Raw genomic sequence first — 21,665 nt, 5'->3', positions numbered from 1 at the left:
TTCGTGAGGAGCTTTCTTGTACAGCAGTGGTTCTCAAAACATTTTGGCTTTAAGACTCCTTTGCACTCTTAAAAAATATTGAGGCCCCACATGTGTCTATCAACATTTCTTATATTAGAAATTTAAACTGAGAAATTTCTATTTATTTATTTATATATTTTTAAATGGTATGTTAATGGTATGCAGAAAGACTAAAGCAGAAAGACGCAGAAGAACAGCCCTGGATCTGGCACAGTGGTGAGATAAGACTGCCAAAGCCAAACTTACCATTTACAGAAAAGTTCTTAAGGCTAGATTTGTAAGCAGCAAAAGAGGAATAAATTGATTTAATTTCTTCCCTAAACCTCTTTGTACTCACTGAGATACAAAACTTTTTAAGTAAGATACATTATAGGCATATGGTCTCGGATGCTCTAGAATAGTTCCAATTTCAGGAAAATTAATATTTAATAAAGAGAATTTGTTAAATGTCAAATTTTGATTTAATGTATATGCCTTTACAAGACATTATAAAAGTAAAATCACATACTAAAAAAATTATGTATCAGTCTATGTGTCCTGATGCATAGTTTGGAGACATAATCTCTGTAATTATATATTTGGCTACCTTTTGAACCTATCATATATAACACAACTTTATGAAAAAATGAACAAACTTTCAGAATCTAATGTGTCCATAAATTTGGATACAGGACATAATATTGTACTGTGTTTGCAAATCTGTAAAACTCCCTTCCCTTTATTGAACAAACTTAAATTTTAAAATGTCATTCAGTTAATTATGTTAAGTGTACCAATTATATAAAAAGAACCAAAATTTCTTAAACAAAGTGACCATATACATGAATATACTTTAACAAAACCAAATTCAGAATGTTTCAAGGAAAAGAAAGGCTGGATGATATCTAATCACTCAAATTTCATAAAGAATATCAGAAATTTGATTATATATCAAAGACCAGAGAACGTCTTTTTAATTAAAAGATACTTTAAAAAATTATTAAAATGCTTCTAGGCAGATGATGTTAAAATAATGATGATAAAAGGCATTTTGTAATTAATATATCAAACATAATTATTGATTTTCAAGAAAAATTAATTTGGAATAAGATACTACAAAAATGTTATGAGAGAAAAATACATGGATTTTGGATCAACTTTTAAAAGAATGTCTATGAACGGCAAACAATGATAACTAGTAAAACTGACATAAATGTGAATTATAAAGTACTCTATCCTTATCAACCCCAAAATATATTTAACTGGAACCTGATTTTCTATCTTTGTCATGTAGTTCAGCGTACCTGGCATACCTGTTGTAGTGGGTTGAATGGTGACACTCAAAAAGATATATCCACCCAGAAACTGTGAATGTAAACTTATTTGGAAAAAGATCTTTGTAGATGTAATTAAGGTAAAGATCTTGAGATCATGCTAGATTAGGGAAGGTTCTAAATCCAATGAATAGTGTTCTTAGATGTATAGACTTGGGGAAAGGACCTACAAGGAAGGAGGCCATGTGAAGACTGAGGCAGAGATTGGAGTGATGTGTCCACAGGCCAAGGAATGTCAAGAACTGCCAGTAGCCACCAGAAACTATGAGACATGGAAAAGATACTCTATCAGATCCTCCAGAAGAAACTAACCCTGCTGACGCCTTGATTTCAGACTTCTGACCTCTAGAACTGTGAGAGAGTTAAGTTCCTATTACTTTAAGCCACCAAGCTTGTAGTAATTTGTTATGGCAGGCAAAGGAAACTAATACACACTCCAACCACATTTTAAATCAATGTCCATTCATTTTTCCAAAAGCTATCTAAGCTATAACATCTATTTTCTATCAAACTCCCCTGAGTTGTCTCATTAATATTTGGTTATTTATTTAATTTTTTAAAAGTACTATAAACATCACCTTACTTACATGTGGCATACATTAATGGTAATCTAGGTATAGCTCTAATACAGGTTTTGCCCATTCAGTTATAAGGTGCTTGGCAGCACCCGTATATCTTAAAAGCCTTTGTTGTCATGCATTTCACCTATCATAGTGTTATATACAGTGCATGATTAAATAACTTTCCTTTTTATGAAATAATGACTAAAAACTTTTATTACAAGTTAAGTGGTTCTTATGGAATGGTTTAGGATACTAGTGGAATTATTTAAAGGTCTACTTATCTCCTGCTCTTAAAATTGAAGTCTGGTCTTATCCATATCCTTATTCTCTTTTGTTTTAAAAGAATAACATATACTGTCAATGGACTTAAAATCTATACCAGGATTCTAACAATATTCAAGAAATAGCAAAAATCACAGAAGTTAGAAGGGATATCATAAAACAAAGCCCCACCAAAAAGCCTCTTTTGTATAAGATGTGGTTACAAATAAAAGAAGTTCATTACATTGTATCTGTATTATATTTTATAGCCACTTATGGTATAGTTGTTTAACAATTTCACAACTACCTGAAAAAAAATGGTATTAAAAAAAGCTAAGTATACAACATACCTGAGTTCGTAAAATTTCATTTTTTGACAACTGCATATCACCAGTCAATTCTTTCACAACGATGCCCAGTGGCTCTAGACGTTTGCTGAAGTAATTTGTCATTTCAGCTGCCAAGGCTTTCATTGGAGCAACATATACAATCTGTACCAAACAAACACTAGCTTGATGAATGAGCAAAAACTACAATGTCATTTGTTTCACAGTAGTCAATAGAAGTCACAATTTATTGTGAAATATGATTCTAGCCACTTTGAGTGAAAAATCTTAATAGTGATATATGAAAACTACTTATCTTTGTTGGGTAAGTGTGCAGCTGTTTAAAGGACAATGAGATTTGTTTATACAGCCTTATCACTTAGAAAATTGGTTCTGCTTCAAGGCTAAATGTATTTTCATAGCTTTTCACAGGGGTAATGGAATTTTCATAACACAAACAAAGATTGCCTTAATACTAATGAAATAAATCAAGCAGGATTCTTTATGTGACTTCATGAATATTCTAAAAAAACTTCCAGATTTTATATAACATGTACAACTGCCAAATGATTTTAATTTTATAACTTAAAAAGCTGTTGTCTGGTTTGTTAATTTCCTACCTTAAATTCATTCTTTTTGATAACGCCTTGTTGAAAATGTTGGCGAATTTCATGCAAAACTGTGAGCATTGCAATGTTCGTCTTTCCAGCTCCAGTGGGGGCACAAATCAGCATGTTCTCATTGGTGTTGTAGGCAGTCTCAAACACAATTGACTGGATTCTATTGAGTCTTCTCATTCCTTTAAAAGCCAGTTGCCCAATCTAAAAAAAGAAAAATGACACGACCCATTGTAAATAATAATAATGAGAAGGATTCATATAAAAATTAAATGCAAACATTTATTTACCTTGACTTTAAAAAAACAAATTTGTTCAGTCTCTCAACATGTCCTATATTTAAGCCTACTGCATGCAGTTAAGAACAATTCACAACTATCGTACAATTCTAATGCATCTGGAAATTGCCAACTCACTAAACTTGAAAAATATGATAATAGGACTATACCTGTATCTTTGTATACAATTCTAAATATAAAACAATGATAAATAATGTAGGTAAACAAAATTAAACACAGGTATCTCTTGAGTTCATATAATATTCTAGTTTATTTAGATTAAAAATGACTAATGAATGTATAAATAAGGAACTTACTGGTGATGTAAACCAATAAAAATTTGTTTGAATATCTTAAGGATTAAAAAAAAAACTTTTTGAAAAGTCAGCTATAATAGTAGAAGCTGTAGATTACATATATTCAGAGTTTACACTCTAACATATGCAATTGTAAACACTTTGATATATGCCCTTATTTCATCATAAGAACAATTCTATGGTATAAGTACTAGTACATCTTTTTTAGTAGGGAAAAAAATTAAGACACAGAGTGGGTAAATAATTTTTTTAGAGTCTTCCTCTATAAAAAATCTTTATAGAAATAAAAACTACAATGTCTTAGAATAAAAACACTGTATGGGAATAATGAATGACAGGAAATTGCAATGGTTATATTGATGTCAGAAAAAAAAATAGATTTTAAAGCCAAAAATATTATCAGGGATAAAGACAAGCATTGCATAATGACACGGAGGTCAATTAATCAACAGGACATCACAGTCCTAAATGCTCATAAACCTAATAACAGACCTTCAGTATAAATGAAGCAAAAGTGATAGACATGCAAAGGGAAAGAGACAAATCCACAATTATAATCATATATTTCATTATCCCTCTCTGTTGATAGAACAAGTAGGCATGAAAATCAGCAAAGCTATAGACTTGAATGGCACTATCAATCAATTTGAACTAACTGTTATTTATTCATCTAACAATAGAATACAAATTATCTTCAATTGCTTATGGAACATTTACCAAGATATGCCATATTCTGAGCCATAAAACAAGTATCAATAAATTGAAAACGAAGCAATTCATACTAAATATGTTCTTTTAGCACAATGGAATTAAATTAGAAATCCTTAAAGATGCTTAGAAAATATCCAAATATTTATAACTAAATAACACACTTCCTAAATAATGCATGGATAAAAAAAAAATCAAGAGGGAAATTAATAAGCATTCTTAACTGAAGGGAAATGAAAACTAAACATATTAGAATTTGTGGATGCTGCTAAAGCAATACCTAGAGAAAAATATATAGCACTAATCACCTATGCGAAAAAAAGAAAGGTTTCAAATGAATGACTTCATACTCTAAAATAAAATATTAAAAAGAGAATTAAAACCAAAGTAAGCAGAATAAAAGAAATAATAAAGATCAAAGTGGATATCAACAAAATGGAAAATAGAAAGGCTTTTTCTTGAAGAAGATCAATAAAATTGATTAATCTCTAGCAGGATTAATCAGGGAAAAGAGAGAAGATACAGATACCAATGTCAATAATGAGAAAGGTCATATCACTACAGATGCTACAGCTAATAAAAGAATAATAAGGCAATATTATAAATAACTTTATGCCAATAAATTTGACCATTTAGATAAAATGGATAACTTTCTTAAAAGGCACAAAGATCACTCAAGAAGAAATATGCACTTGAAATAACTTATTATCTATTTAAAAAATTAACACTGAGGCTAAAATTTTTTCCACAAAGAAAATTTCAGGCCTAGATAGCATCATTGGCAAATTCTACCTAACATTTAAGGAGGAAATAATACCATTCTATGTGAAGTTTCAGACTATTCAGAAACATTGGAGAAGAGAGAACACTCCCCAACTCATTCTACGAGGTGAGCATTTCCCTGATCGCAAAATCAGACGAAAAATAATTATAGTTCAATATCTTTCATGAACATAGACAACAATTATAAATACAATTATAAACACAAATTCTACAAAAGAATAATATATCATTACCAAGTGGGGACCACCACAGAAATGCAGAGTTGGTTTAACATTCAAAAATCAATGTAATTCACCATAATAATATACTACAATAGAAAAAACATATGATCATCTCAAAAGATGCAAGAAAATAATTTGACAAAATTCCACATCTATTTCTGATTTAAAAGCAATGACAATAACAACAAAAACAACTTTCAGCAAACTAGATATAAAAAGGAATTCTTCAACCTGATAAAGGTATCTAAAAAAACTCTATAGCTCATAACATACTTAATGATGAAAGACTGAGTGCTTTCCCTTCAAATCAGGAATAAGACAGGGATGTTACACTCACTACTTAACACTATACTGAAGGTGCCAGTCAGTAGAACATATTTAAATTTAAAAATAAAGACATTCATATAGGAAAGGAAGATGAAAAATCATCTTTCTTTAGAGATGACATAATTTTCTCCACAGTAGAGCTGATGCAATCTACAAAAAACCTAAAACTAATAAGCAAATTTGGGGAAGGTAGGAGGATATGAGATCAACATAAAAAAATATGTATTTTTATATTTGAGCAACAAAAATTATGAAAGTAAAGTTAGTTTAATATTCAATTTTAATAGCATCAAGTTATGAAATGAGATAAATTTGAAAAAAATGAAAACACTTATTTTATACTAAAAACTATATAATTTTGCTAAAACAAATGAAAGAAAACTCAATCTATTTAAGATGTTAATACTCAAATTTATATATAGATTCAATACAATTCTAATCAAAATCTGCAAGCTTTTCAGTAGAAATTGACAAGCAGATTCTAAGATTCACATAGAAACATATAGGACCTAGAAGAGATAAAAACAACTTTGAAAAACAAGAAGAATGGAAGAAAGCTAAAACAACTTGTTTTCAAGGATTATTAAAAAAACTAGAAAGAAAACAGTATGATACTGGCATAAAGATAAACAAACAAATAGATCAAGAAATAAACCCTCACATATACAGACAATTGATTTTTGACAAAGGCTCGAAAGGAATGAAAATGTAAATCAACTGCATTATAAATAATGCTGAAACATATCTAAAATATATAAAGGATTGTCCAAACACAGCACTAAGAAAACAAACAATTTAGGTTTTAAAAAGGGCAAAAGATTTGAATAGTCACTTTACCAAAGAAAATATCTGGAAGGCAATAAGTGCACTAAAAGATGTTTAACATCATTAGTCATTAGGAAAATTTAAGTTAAAATGACAACGAGATAATACTACACACTTACTAAAATGACAAAAATTTTAAAAGGTGACCATTGAAAGTGTTAGTGAGGATGTGGAGGAACTGTAACTCACATATACTTCTGGTAAGTATGTAAAATAGTACAATCTCTCTGGAAAATAATTTGACACTTTTTAAAAAGTTCAGCATATACCAGCCATACTACTTCTAGATTTTAGCCAAGAAAAAGTATATACACATACAAACACTTGTACATGAATGTTCATAGCAGCTTTATTTGTAATGGCATAAAACTAGAAACAATTCAAATATTCATCAATAAATGAAGAATCAAAATGTGGCATTTACATACAATGGACTACTACTCAACGATAAAAACAAATAAATTATTTAGACATGTAATAAAATAAATTTCACAATGATTATTATATTGAATGAAAAAAGACAAACCAAAAAAAGAATACAGACATATGGTTATATTTATATAAAACAATAAAAAATATAAAGTAATCTGTAGTGACAGAAAGCAGGTAAGTTGATGTTTGGGGACAGGGAGGTTGGTAAGAGAGAGACAGAAAGGATTGCAGGGAAGACATAATGCACTTTTTAGAAGTGACAGTTATGTTCACTGACTTGATTGTGGTGATGGTTTCACATGTGTTTACATATACTAAACTTATCAAATTTTCACTTTAAATATATACAATTTATTGTATGCCAATAATATCTTAATAAAACTGTTTTTAACAAGAATAAAAATGCTTTTGTTTGTACAAAACATACTTTGAAAAGATCAGATTAATTTTTCTCAGGCTTAGAAACTCTTAGGCAGACCAATTAAATATCTGAGATGACCAGTGATACGTTCTTCATCAATTTCTTCTGATTACTCAGCCTTACATAGGTAATACTGCACATTCTTCACAACATAGACTTTGAGGTCAGAAGCCCAGGTTAAAATATTGGCTTTTCCACTATTTACAACTTAACGTTGAAGATAGTATTCCTGAGTACTATTTCCTCATTTGTTAAACAAGTTTAGTAATATTATCATGCAAGGAAATCATAAAGATTAACAAAAATAGCCAACAATTGAAGAGTACTTACTGTGGAACAATGTAAATCCTTCATATGAATTATCCTAATTATTTATGATAACCATACCAGAGTAATTTATAGATTAAGAAACTGAGACTTCAAAAGACTTGTTTTAAGTTCACACAGCTATAAATGGTAGAGCTAGGATTTGACTCATAAAGTATAACTTGAAGATCGCAGCCTTTAATTTAGAATGTTTGCAAACCACATCGTAAAAACCATACATAGAGTAGGAACTTGTTAAATGTATTGAAATAAATTAATAACACCTATTATTATCACTCTCCTAGGTCATCTTTGTTTTTATGAGACTTACTAAAATAGTGCTGTGAATGAACACTGTAATTTCCAGTCTTTATAGACTCATGACAAGAAATAGAGTCTGCTATTACTAAATTACAAATCTGATTATGTCACATTCCAGCTCAACACTTTTCAAAGACTTCTCACTGTCAATTTTAATTGTATAGGATATGCAGCATGCAAGATCCTTGAAGGCAAAGAGTGTGCAGCAAACAGTACCCTTCAAACAGTACCCATCACTGCTATCTACACGTACTAGTCTCTGAACATTCTTTGTGCCTTTATACTACCTATAACACCTTTCCCAACCCTGAAAACCTCTTTATTCTCATTCAAGTTCAAATTCAAATGTAATCTCTGGTCCTCTCCAAATCTGTAATCAATTATTATATTTACTTATTTAGACTTTGCCATATTTAAAAAGATTTAAAAAACTCCTATTTCTCTCAGCAGCTAGACATGCATACAACCTTCTTTTTATAGTCATTACAACACTTAACCACAAATATTGAAATTATTTGTGTATATATCTGGCCTACTCGACTTAAACTAAGGATTCAGTTTTATCACCCTTCATATTACCCTAGTACCTAACCAATTGCCAGGAACATAATAAGCCTCTAAATAAATTTTTATTGACTGATAAATCAATTGAATAAACAAAGAGAAAAATCTTAAAAAGATATGCACTGCATACCTAATATCCTCTAAATAAAGAGTAGACTGGAACTAACCAAAATATGTAGCAGTTCAGAGAAAAAAATCTATATTCAACACTGAAAAATAAACTTATTTTTATATTCTTAAAGGTTACAGTTCAAATAAGTAAACTAAGACATCAGAAGAATATACTGAGAAACCCAATACATACGGAACTTTATAACGTTGTATTCAATTCAATAATTACTTATCTACCACTTGTACAAATATTATATTAAAGATCTTTCAGTATAAATATTCATTTTCTTAAAAGTTAGAGAATCTCTAAAATGATTCTTACAATGTATTAGCTTGTGATTTAAAGGCATGAATACATCATTTTAGTTTTCTATAACTATGTGCTGAGGTATGAGGGGAGAGACATTAAGAATGCCATTTCAGGTAGAAGGAACCAAGTATTAGAGAGACATTAAGAATGCCATTTCAGGTAGAAGGAACCAAGTATTAGAACTAGTTATAAATTAGTAGTTGTGTCACAGATATGGAAGGTGTGGCAGAAATGATGAAGATGCAAAAGTAGGACATGACCGGACTATGAAGACCAGACTACTGTTGAGACGCTTCTAGAAACACCTGAAGTTTTCCTGAAAGGCTATGTAAAGAAATTAGCAGGGAAAATTGAGGCCTGGAGAAGTTAAATAACTAAAGTCCACCCAAGTCCACACTGCTACCTGTGGAAGAAATGAGACCTGAACAACTCATTGGTATTTGGTCTTAGCTCCAAATACAAACTTCTACCAGATTTATTGTTTAAAATAATATTATACATTGATATATTTTGTCAGTCAATTAATGTCCACATTCATTTAAAAAAAAAAAATCTGTCGCAAAAGAATCCTTAAAATATAGTTGCATATATAAATGCTGACAAGAAACAGCAAGTTACAAAACCCTCCAAAAATTTATAAATTATCTCAAAAGCCCATATTCTACCCTTCCCCAAAAGTTTATTGTTGTTTTACATTTCAAATTTATGAAAATGAATAAAATAATTCATTTTATTCAATAAACTTGTTGGTCAAAAATAAAAGGAATGTACACAGAGAGTATATTAACACTATTAAAAAATATCACTAGAGGACTAGTATATTTCAAATTGTGTCTGTGAGTTACTGGAATATGAAATAATTAAGTTAAAATTCATTATGCATAAGGAATTTCTTGTATTTGAGTGATATTCAAATTATATTCACAAGTACCTTAAGAAAACAAAAGAGTAAAGAAGAAAAGGTGCGGTCTTCAAAAGTATTTTAATCAAATTTAGAACTATGTAATAATATTCATTGTTATATTTATATTTCACACATATACTAACTTCTAATTAAATGATGCTAACAATCATTGCTTCCAAATATTTGGCATTCTATCTTAAAAAAAACATATGTATTGATTTTATATATTAATTAATGTATAATGTTAAATTATAATTGTTTTTCTTGGCATTTTAGCATTTGCTTTCGAACAGAAAATTGAGTGTCTCATGGCTCATTAATCATAAAGGCTTTATGTTTAGCCCAGATAGACATTCTAAATATATACTATTTTTCTTTTTAATTGGTTTTCACTAAGCATTTTTAAAACATTGCAGATCGAAATATTTTAAATGTTAAAGCTTCATCTTAAATCTACTTGTCTATAAATATTTTAGATTCATCAGACTATTAATCTTAAAGAAATGACAAGACAATTCCATAAGAATTATATATGTTTCGAATATGCCTTATCAAACACTGGCTACATAGGCTGCCCTCAAGTGCACACTATATTTTGAAAAATAATCTGATGTTATTTACCTGGAACAAAAATGTACACTAAATATATTGTATTTACTGTTTATAATAGTCAAATTTAGGTACTTATACTGCCAGTAACTTAAAAAGCATTAACTAGGTATCAAAGATGGAAGCTAGAACCATGCTGCCCCTTCCAAACTAGAGTATGTATCAGAAGCTTAAGTTTAAAACATTCTAACAGTACTAAATCATGGACCTTGGACTTAAAGAGGATTTTATGAATTTGACCTCAAAGGCAAGGGAAGTAAAAGAAAAAATAAATGAATGGTACTATATCAAACTAAAATGCTTATGAAACTGTCAACCAGGCAAAGAGGCAACCATCTGAATGGGAGAATTTGCAAACAACGCCTCTGAAAAGGGCTTAATATCCAAAATATACAAAGAATGCATACAATTCAATAACAACAACAAAAAACAAACAATCCAATTAAAAAAGGAGCAAAGGACTTGAACGGATACTTCTTCCAAGACATACAAATGGCCAACAAACATATGAAAAGATGCTCAACTTCGCTAGCTATTAGGGAAATGCAAAACAAAATTACAATGAGAACCATCTCGAATCTGTTAGAATGGCTATCATCAACAGGACAAGGAATGACAAATGTTAGAGAGGATGTGGGGAAAAAAGAAGCCTCATACACTGCTGGTGGGACTGCGAATTGGTACAATCACTATGGAAAACAGTATGGAGATTCCTCAAAAAACTAAAAATTGAACAACCATATGATCCAGAAATCCCTCTACTGGTTATTTACCCCCAAAACTTGAAAACATTTATTTGAAAAGATATATGCACCCTGATGTTCATAGCAGCACTATTCACGGTGACCAGGATATGGAAGCAACTGAAGTGTCCTACAATAGATGATTGGATAAAGAAAATGTGGTACATTTATACAATGGAATATTACTCAGCTATAAGAAGAGATCAAATACTTCCATTTGCAACAACATGGATGGATCTAGAGATAATCATGCTAAGCTAAATAAGTCAGATAGAAAAAGTTGAAAACCACATGATATCACTCATATGTGGAATATAAATCTAAAAACAACAAACAAACATGACAAACAGAGACTCATGGGCATGGACAGTAGACTAGCGGTTACCAGAGGTACGAGGGGAGGGGCTAAGGTAGGTAGATAGGGGTAAAAGGGGTCAAATATGTGGTGACGGAAAGAAATCTAACTATGGACGCTGAACACACAATGCAATATATATGAGATATACTGCTGAAATGTACACGTGAAACTTATTGGATTTTGTTGATCAAAGTCACTTCAATAATATTGAATAATAAAAAGGAAAAAAATAGACACTGCTCTCATTTTAACCCAAAATTAAAATATTATATATTAAACAAAGTAAAAAAATTCTAAGACTAAACATTAAAATTTCATTATATTTTTAGGAAAAACCACATAGATACCAAAGACGTACACTGCATTTCACAGTTTAAGTTTCCTCTGGCTCTAAATTGCATGTGACTTAGGTTCAAAACTTGAGAATTAGAGATAATCCCAATTCAGCACATTCAGTCCAAGCTCTATATGCTGGAATCTCACCCTTTTAATCCTTCACAAATCAAGATTCACATCATAAACTACTTAACAGCCATGAGATTAAAAATAAAACAATTTACATGAATACCTTATTTAACATCCTTGAGTATTCATTAGAAAAATTAGATGATTTTCTTTTAGATAATTAGATATTTTTTTCATTTAAATGTCTAAGTATTCACTCTGTGTGTGTGTGTGTGTGTGTGTGTGTGTGTGTGTGTGTAATCATTCTAAAATAGATTACACTGGGCCTCCTTAACAGAATATTAAAGAAAATGTGATCTTTCATTCATGGCTGGGATCACTATTCATTAATATAGTAAACATTTTTTGAACCTCTATGTGCCATAAATAATTGAAATGGTCAGAATGGTAAAGTTATACAGCTTAACATTATAATAAAGGGAGGAGAGAGAAAATCAACATTCTCCACGGAACAGATTATTTCAAATAACGATGTAAATTTTTAATACAGAAGAGTGGGATGTAACAGTTATTTTAAGGCTCACAGAAGGTGTCTCAAGAAAAGTACCTGAGTTAAAAACAAAATAACAAGAAGCAGGTCATAAGAATATGGAAGCACAGTGTATTTCAGGCAGAACAAAGACCTAGAGCTAGACCACTAAACCAGACTTAAGCTGATACATTCAAAGGAACTGTATGGAGCAATACTGACATGGCTGAGGGAATAAGTGGTCAGACACTAGAAAGGAAAGGAATACAGAAGTCATATTATGAGGGGAATTGTAGGTCATGTTAAAAAGCTTGGATTTTTATTCACAATACAACAAAAGGTCTCTACATGATTTTAAGTAGAAGAATGACAAATATATTTTTTAAAGCTTTATCTGGCTACCATGTGAAAAATAGGTTAAGGAATGTTAGACAGCTATACTTGTAGAACAGGTGAGGGATGATGCTGGTTTACATTAGAGCAGTGGAAATCATAGGAGGATACAGACTCTGTTTTTGAGGTAGAGCCAATGATCTGATGATGACCTAAATGTGAGAGAATGGGTAGAATGGAGTTATATAAAAGGTGACTTTTTTTTTTTCTTGAGTAGATGGATAGCAGTTCTTGATGATATAAAGAAGAATAAGAAGATAGAGAGAGAAACCACTCTATTTGAAAGGCCTACTATATGGCCAAGTAGAAATTACAAAAGTATTTCATATTAAAAAATTCTCACTATTCCTAGAGTTTTATCCTTCAGAGAAAAAAAGATAAACTGAATTACTCTTTTAGCAATCCTTCAAATTATTATATAAGTCCCTCCACTCACTGTCTTTCTCAATATTTTCTATTTTGGTACAATATGCCTCACTCTTCAATGGCTTCTGTCATTAAAAGTTTAGAAACAGAAGAAACAGCAGGTTCTCCTACCTCCAATACCTGTGGCATTAGAACTTTGGCCTCACCGAGGCCTCTATGGCTTTATCGGAGGACCAGATCTGTTATTAAAAAGAAGCCTAAACTATGACCTGTTATCTAAAATGTACCCCCCTACACACACACTTCTTCAACATATACTGAACATTGCCTACCAAATCCCAAGCTGTGAGGACTTGTTCTCTGTCCTCAAGAATTCACAGTGCAGCCAGTGACTCTGGACTACCAGGAGCCTGTTACCTGGGCCCCAACTATACCTCTGTGCTACACCTCTCCTTCACCCCAACTTTTAAAGGAACAAGGGAAGATCTAACATGTTACTTCACTCAAAATGCCAATCCCAAACTAGATGGTCTGTGACAAGATCAGTGGACTAATATAACGCAATAAATAAAATGTAAACTTAAATGTTCTTGAATTACAGATAAATTTTAAGAAAAATATATTCCTTATTATCTTAGTTGGCAAGTAAATTGTTCATTAATCCATGTAATGATAATAGTAACAGTAATCAACCATGTTCTATTGAGCACTTACTACATATTAGGGCTTTGTTTTAAATGCTTCAGGTATTATTTCATTTAACATTGAAAGAAAACCTACGAGGTAAGTCTTTTTACTATCCTTATTTTAAAGATGGAAAAACTGGGGCATGGACAGAGTAAAAAACTCATTCAGGGATAAATGGCCAGAGAGCAGCAAGGCAAGGACTGGAACTCAGGTACCCAATAAAACAAAGTCCACACTAAAAGGCCAAGTTTAAAATTTGTAAAGCTTACTGATCTCATTACTTTAAACTTTATTCCTTATGCTGATTTTTTAACAACTTAATTTTATAAAAATAAATATAAAAATATTTACTTTTATAAAACTCAATTTTATAAAAATATATATTTTATAAAACTTAATTTTATATAAATATAAAAATATAAAGTCAGTGAAAAATACTGACCATACTAATTAAATAAATGCAAAATAGAATAAGAAGTAATCTGGAAAATGTATCTGAAAGTAATAGAAGTAATAAGAAGTAATAGGAAAATATATCTGAAAAGTTAAAAAAGTATGTCATAGAACAACAGTAAGATAATTAAATTTAATTTTGTTAATAAAAAAAACATGAAAAATATATACATCAAACTGTTCCACTGGAGCTGGGATTACAAAGAAATTTTCACTTTTATTTTATAAATTTAGATATTACGTTTTAGATATTATTTTTTTGTAGTGAAGAGATTTTATAATTGGCGCCCCCACAGAAATACTTTTCTTTTAAGATAAAAATATATATTTTAAGAATACATGAAAAGGAAATATCTACTCTATATTGTATTAATGTATTAAAAATAACAATAATTTGTTGCTTTATATATAAATACCTAATATTTTATATAAATACAAAGTATATAATTCACCATTTTTCATTATGTCATATAAAGAGTCTTACATCTTTACCAAACGCCAAATTTCCACTTTGTACTCCCGCTTGAAAATGCACTGAAAAATTACTGCATTCTCTTAATTAAGAGACAAGAAAGTGCATGGCCACTGTTAGTTTCTCTTCATTGAAGAATTGTGAGTTTTAATGTTTCTTGATAATAATTCATTTTGCACCAGACAATCCGGCTAGAGGAAATTAAGTCTTAGCAACAAAAGACCTCAGGAGAAAATCTACTATTAAATCTTTGAAGGAAGTGAGATTATAAGATTTTGTGAAAATCAGGTAAGTTAGTTATTTTCTAAAATGAAAGTGAGCCAAATTTTATTACATACGAAAAAAGCAATAAGAAACCACAATGCATAATTCATAATCCTTTCGTATTATTTAACACAATGCATTTACACCATTTAAAAGAGTAACCGAAAATAGCCCCTAGGTGTCAGTTCTCTCATACTGAAAACAGTCCATCTAAGAAGCATAACAATGACAACCCAACTAAATAGATATCCCTTCTACATATACTCCACTCCCCGATGACAAAATGATAAATAAGAAGCTATTACTGCCCTTGAAGAGAAAAACACAAGGAGAGCACAACAAACAATAGCGATATCATGTTTCATGAGAACTTAAGGTGTAAAATGGGAGTCAAGGAAGACACTAACTCCTTCTTAAAAGGGGAAGGTGCCTTCCTCATCCCTAAGTTTGAGTTCAGGCTTGAATGCTAAGGAAAACTAAAGAGGTCTCAAGGAGGGATTTTAAAAGACAAACAAAACTTTAGCGGCACAATCATAGCAAGTCCACTGATATACCAACGAGATTGCACATTTGTGCTTCTACCAGCACACTCTTAATAATGATTCAACATGCCAGATGTCACTCTGAAACACCTTCACCACAGTACTATGCCAGATGTCACTCTGAAACACCTTCACCAAAGTGCTATGCCAATAGTCACATTCATTATACAAGAAGACACTGAAGGACATGATTGAACCTTAGCTATGGGTTGATTTGGCTAGGTTTGGTTTGCCTTAGACAGAACCACCATAATAAGTGAGGGCTAGTCTCATAAAACTAGTATTAAGTATATATAATTCAACAGAATTACAACAGAAGTAATTACAACAGGCTTACAACAGAAGTAAAATTGGAAGCTAAGAATCTGGTACTTTCCATGAAATTAATGTATTACATTCATAAGAGAGATGAACTCATACTGGTGTGTATATAAGTATCCCTCCAAGAGGTCATTATAAGTGTTATAGCTTAAAAATGTAGGACATCACTATTTGGTATTATAGTCTATTTGGACCAAATTGTGGCACCTGCCTTCTAATAAACAGCTGCACTTCTAATCGTGGTAATAAAACAGGAGCAAAAGAGTCTCTATCAAATCCTATTGGATCCCACAAAGAAAATGTCATTTTCAGTTTCTTGGCTGATATTTATAGTCATAACTGGTTTCAGCTCTGATTTTAACCTTTAAATTACTTCTACCAGCTTGCTTGAAATTATTTGAAGAGGGTAAAGTATTTGGACTAATGAGATCAAGCTCACAAAACAGATACTAAATTATGGGTAATTTCTTAAATATAAAAAGTTTTACAGTACATATGACTTAAAACTTTCCAAAACCAAATAAAGCCAGAATGTCATTTTAAACATATATCTCCTTAAGTAAGAAAAGTTCATCAATGGAATCCTCAAATGAATTGTTCTGAAAGGTAAGAAATTATTTCCACTTGCATTCGATTTAACAGTATTTGAATAACTTATTATTCAACATTTCATTTAATACAAATTATAACACATCAAAGATGTTATATAAATGAAAGTATTAATGACTTATTTAGAATGATCAGTTCAATATACAAATGTGTGTGTATATTCTGATATTCCAGTGCTTAACAACATACTTGGTATTGATTTCCTGAAGAACAGAAATTTAGAAATCCTTATTTAAATTGGTGGATTCTAAAATTTCAAATATTTTAAATATACAATTTAATATCATTAACTCATTTCTATAAAATAGATAATCGGAAAATTATTTATTTATTGGGGAAACAAACAGTAAATTGGACTTATAAATTGCTTCCTTAAATTTAATTTACTGCTTAGTTTCCCACATGAGTGAGATCTGAAGCTCACATAGAAGGGTTCCAAATACACTAAACCCACCACCCAAGAGTAAGAGAAGGACCCAAACAAAGACTGTGGAGAGGAGCTCAGCTGAGGCTGGGCTGAGGAGGCCAGTGTTTTGAGAACAGTTCCTCATCTTTTGGGTAGGAAGGATATATGCTTAGAAAAATAACAGACTGCTAAGACTCAACCTGTGAGATTTTCATTCATTTGCCTAGGGTGAAGAACAGTAATCTGCATATTTAACAGCCTCTCAAGTAATTATCAACTATAAGCAAGATTGAAAACTGCTATCCTAGCTTTCCCTACCCACCCCCAATACAGTGATTATGTTTTCTTAGTCATTTTGTTTTTTCAGTAATTTAATACAACCCATTCTGGAAAAAAACAAAGCACATCTCACTCAAAAACTTCTGTTTAAAACATGTACCTAATTAAAAAGGAGAAGTTTAGTAAGGGCCTCCTTAAAAGAAAAATGTTTTGCTTGAACTTTATGTGTAGTAATGTAAAGACTTGAAGGAAGAAATTATGAAACATATAACAAAACATGACATTATGTAGACTGCTTAAGAATTCATTGAGTTTTTTATATATTAATTTCTCTTGATATATTTAAAATTACCCCAAATTACATAATTATTATTTTCATATAACTGAAATTTATCAAGATTGAAAAAGCTTGTTTAGAATGTTAAAAGCAAGGTAACTTATGTTTACTTAGTCACTCTTTGATATGTGCACCATTGTGTCGAATTTAAACTTGTCCTCTGTAAACCTCTTGCTCTCAGTTTATAGGAGGGGATTAAGTTAAATAATGTAATATAAGGTACTTAGTGAAATGCATAGTATTTACTAAATAAATGAGTCACTTTGCTTTATCTTAATTAATGCCGTCTTCTACATACTTCAATATTCATCTTTGAGGAATTTCGAAGTTATTTATACAAAAATAATTCCACTCACCAATAACCCTTAACAGAAAGATTCAAAGTGTGCCCAGATGAAATAGCAAAACTCAGCTATCAATGTGAGAAATTAAGCAAAGGAACATTTTACATAAGCATTACTCAGGTTGGGAATTTAATGATACCTAAAACATATCACAGACACTGCTATACACTTTCTGCATGTTGATTCATATAATCTTCAAAATAAACAGTCTGCTGAAGAAACTGAAACAGAGGCGTTAGGCAACTTGATCCACATCCTAAAATGTATGAACAGTGAAGCTGGGAATTCAATATCAGTCCTATTTTCTTAACTGGGCAGTAAGTTCCCTAAAGGTAGAGTTATAATTCTAAAGCTCTTGATACCCACCATACCTCCTAGCACAATGCCTTGCATCAAACTGGAGCTCAAGAAATGATTACTGATGACTGATGACAAATGCATACATATTTCCAGAGACAAATAATGAAAATAGTATAAATAGCAACACAATCATACCAAATATTATTATTATAATAGGATGATGTAACCACAATATACACATATATTGATGATACAGACTAAGTCCATTTCTAAAACAATTTGAAATTCTCACATTACAAGTTAAATTCATCTACTTTTCATATTTCTGAATATATCTGAGTTCTAAAATCATTATTCTGGGGTAGCTCAATATGCCCATAAGCTTTTAATCTTCTCTCTTCTAATTTCCTGCCATATAATTCAATAAAGTATAGGTTGTAAAGAAAGTTATTTTGTTAGATTTCTCCTAGCTAGAGGCAGATGTTAGATATAACTCTCTCTAGTTTAGCAGGTATTTTTCAAGCAGCTGGTGCCCTTTCCTAGTTAGCTGTTTGCAAGTGTTCCCAGTAGACTTTGTGGTACTACAGTTCTAAAAAAGTTCAGGGCATACACACAAAATTAACTCTCCTTTAGAAGGGAAAATATAATAACAATTTCTTTCAAATAAGACCTATTTCATATATTTGAACTACAGTTCACTTTTGTAACAAATAAACATTACTGTTTAATCATATAATTTAAATAATTGGTAGGAGTCACAACTAAATAAAAATTCTTATAACTTTATAATAAAGCTTACCCAACAGATAAAATTTTTAAATACTAAGCATTTAATGTCTCCCAAAATAGAATATAGCATCAATAGCATGTTTTTCATACATAGTAGGCTGAATGCATCAAAATCCCTAATTACTTTTGAGAATAAGATGAGAAATTAAGTTTTTTCTTACAGTTTCCATAGTAATACTTTAACACTCCAATACATAAAAAACTGGCCCTCCTGACAGTGACCAAGTTTTTATAACAAACATACCATTTTAAAGTTTCTATATAAAAAGTAAAATGGACAAGACCTAATCTCTGATATTTATAGCAGGTTCACACAGAGCTTTGAACACAAAATCACGAACTGTACCTTTCTCTATACACCCCACATCATGGTTAAGTTCATCGTCTCATGTTCTCCAAAAAATCTTCATTAACAGCTATAGCCTGCACTGATCCCTATCTTCTGTATAAGATGACATTAAATTCAAACTACTGATTTTGTACTCAGTGCACTCCACAGTATATTGTTGGTAAATACTTAACCAGATGCCTTCTTATGTCTCCAACTATGTGGCAAGCTCAGTGAAGACGGGGGGACACCCTGTATTTCTTTTTTGATTTTTTTTTGATATTACCTAACAATGTCTGCCAAGTTACAGGGGCCTGAAAAATGTAAAGTCTTTTTTTCTCCCTTATTTTGGTTGATGATGTTAAACACATAACAGAATGAGAAAAAAAGTTAACGTACAAGAAGTTAAAAAGAAAGCTTTATTTAGGAACATGACGGTAAAACTAAAAAATTCTAGGGGAAAGGGGAAGATCTTAAAAGCAGCCAGAGCGAAAAGCTTACCTTAAAACAAATGACAATTAGATTGCAGATTTCTCAAAAAGTAAAAGTAAAAAAAGAGATGATTTAATATCTTTATTGTGCTAAGATAGAATGAGATAGCATAATATCTCTAACATGCTAAGAGAAAATATAGTGAACTGAGAATTCTATTACCAGGGAAAATATCTTTCAAGAATAATGATAAAATAAAGGCATTTTAGAATAATGAAAATTAAGAGATTTTTGCCACCACCTGATTCTCACAAAAGAAAATTCAGGCAAAGAAAAGTTACAGAACACGAAAGCTTGGGATGGAATTTAAAAACTAGTAAAATAAGTAAATCCAAACATGACTATACATACACTAACTGTATAGTAATGACAATAATAACAATATCTGGTATAAAAACTAAAGACAAAATTAAAACACATAACAAAAATATCAAAGAAATTAGGAAGAGACTGATTGAAGGTTAAAGGTTTTAACAACCTTATTTCTTAATATTTTCTGATCTACTCAACACTTAGAAGAGACAAAAAAAAAAAAGTTTCCAGGTATCTAACTATGAAGTTCTGATGGACAGTGCTGTTCTTTTGGGGTTTCTTGATCTTCACGTTATTGACATTTTGGGAATTCTCTCTTGTGAGAGGCTGTCATGTGCACTGTAGAGTGTTCAGCAGCATTCCTGCTTCTGTTCACTAGATGCCAGTAGCACCTTCCTCATTGTGACAACCAAAAATGTCTCCAGACATTGCCGACAGTCTCCTGGGGAGGATATGGGGAGGGGGCAATATTGCCCAATGAGAACTGCTGTTATAGGTAAAGAATGGGAAAGATGGAGTAGGGTGAACTCTTTTTTTTTTCCTCATTTTACTTAAGACCTTACTTAGAAGTACAAACACCACTTTTCCAATAATTTGTAACTGTGAGAACAGGATATTTTCCTTTCTTGGATAGTGACTTATCTTGGAATGCAATTAGCTATTAGCTTCCTCCGGAGAGAGGAAGTAAAACACCACTTTTAACTTACTACAACTCCCAATTTCCAGAGTCACCTGCCGCTTTTGGTTTAAAAAGAAAACTAATTCCACAGATAAACTCTGAAGACTACTATAACATAGGGATTTTGTGAGCTTTGGTGGAGTAATAATTCTCAACTCCATCAGCTTCATGTCCTACTTCATTCCCTTGGAGTTGAGTTTTTCCATTTGGGAGAGATATTTTTATTGTAAAAAAAAGAAAGAGAGAGAGAGAGTTGATAGCTCCAGAGATCTGCAGAGAGTCTCTCTTAAGTGAATACTGAATAGCACAAGCATATGATAAAACTACTCCAGGTAGGGGAAATAACCATCTGAATAGATTAGAGGAAGCAAACCTAAACTTTACCAGGGTCTGGAATAGTTCCTGTTCTCACCAGCCATAGTAGAAAAAACTGGGAATTAGAGAACTCAGAAGAGCTTTGCCTTGGTAGTGTGGCAAAATTAGTCCTAGATTAAATGCTGCTCTAGTCTAATTAAGAAATTTTAAAAGCAAGACCTGAAAAAGATCAAACTGATGCAAAGTAACTTAAGTATGTCCCAGAAAAAAATTCAAGAATATTTACAAGAATACAAAAGTATCTAGTACTCAACAGGTAAAATCACAATGGCTGGCGTTCAGTAAAAAATGATGAGGCATGCTAAAAAGCAGAAAAAAATTTTAATGAAAATAAGAAATATTCA

The 21,665-nt window shown here is 31.1% G+C and overlaps 1 protein-coding gene across 1 annotated transcript in view; it reads right to left on the bottom strand.

The window, feature by feature from the left end:
- The window catches only part of ASCC3 (activating signal cointegrator 1 complex subunit 3), a 266,182-nt gene that overhangs the window by 181,689 nt on the left and 62,828 nt on the right, over positions 1–21,665 (bottom strand). Inside the window, exons 9-10 of the mRNA XM_011360723.2 lie at positions 3,105–3,305; positions 2,509–2,649 (exon numbers count right to left, since the gene is read on the bottom strand). Of these exons, the coding sequence (XP_011359025.1) occupies positions 2,509–2,649; positions 3,105–3,305 (342 nt within the window). The remainder of the gene's footprint in view (positions 1–2,508; positions 2,650–3,104; positions 3,306–21,665) is intronic.

Source organism: Pteropus vampyrus, unplaced genomic scaffold, assembly GCF_000151845.1.
Source record: "Pteropus vampyrus isolate Shadow unplaced genomic scaffold, Pvam_2.0 Scaffold58, whole genome shotgun sequence".
NCBI classification, from domain to species: Eukaryota; Metazoa; Chordata; class Mammalia; order Chiroptera; family Pteropodidae; genus Pteropus; species Pteropus vampyrus.
Note: the sequence above shows the minus strand (reverse complement) of the source record. Positions and strands in the feature narration are given on the sequence as shown.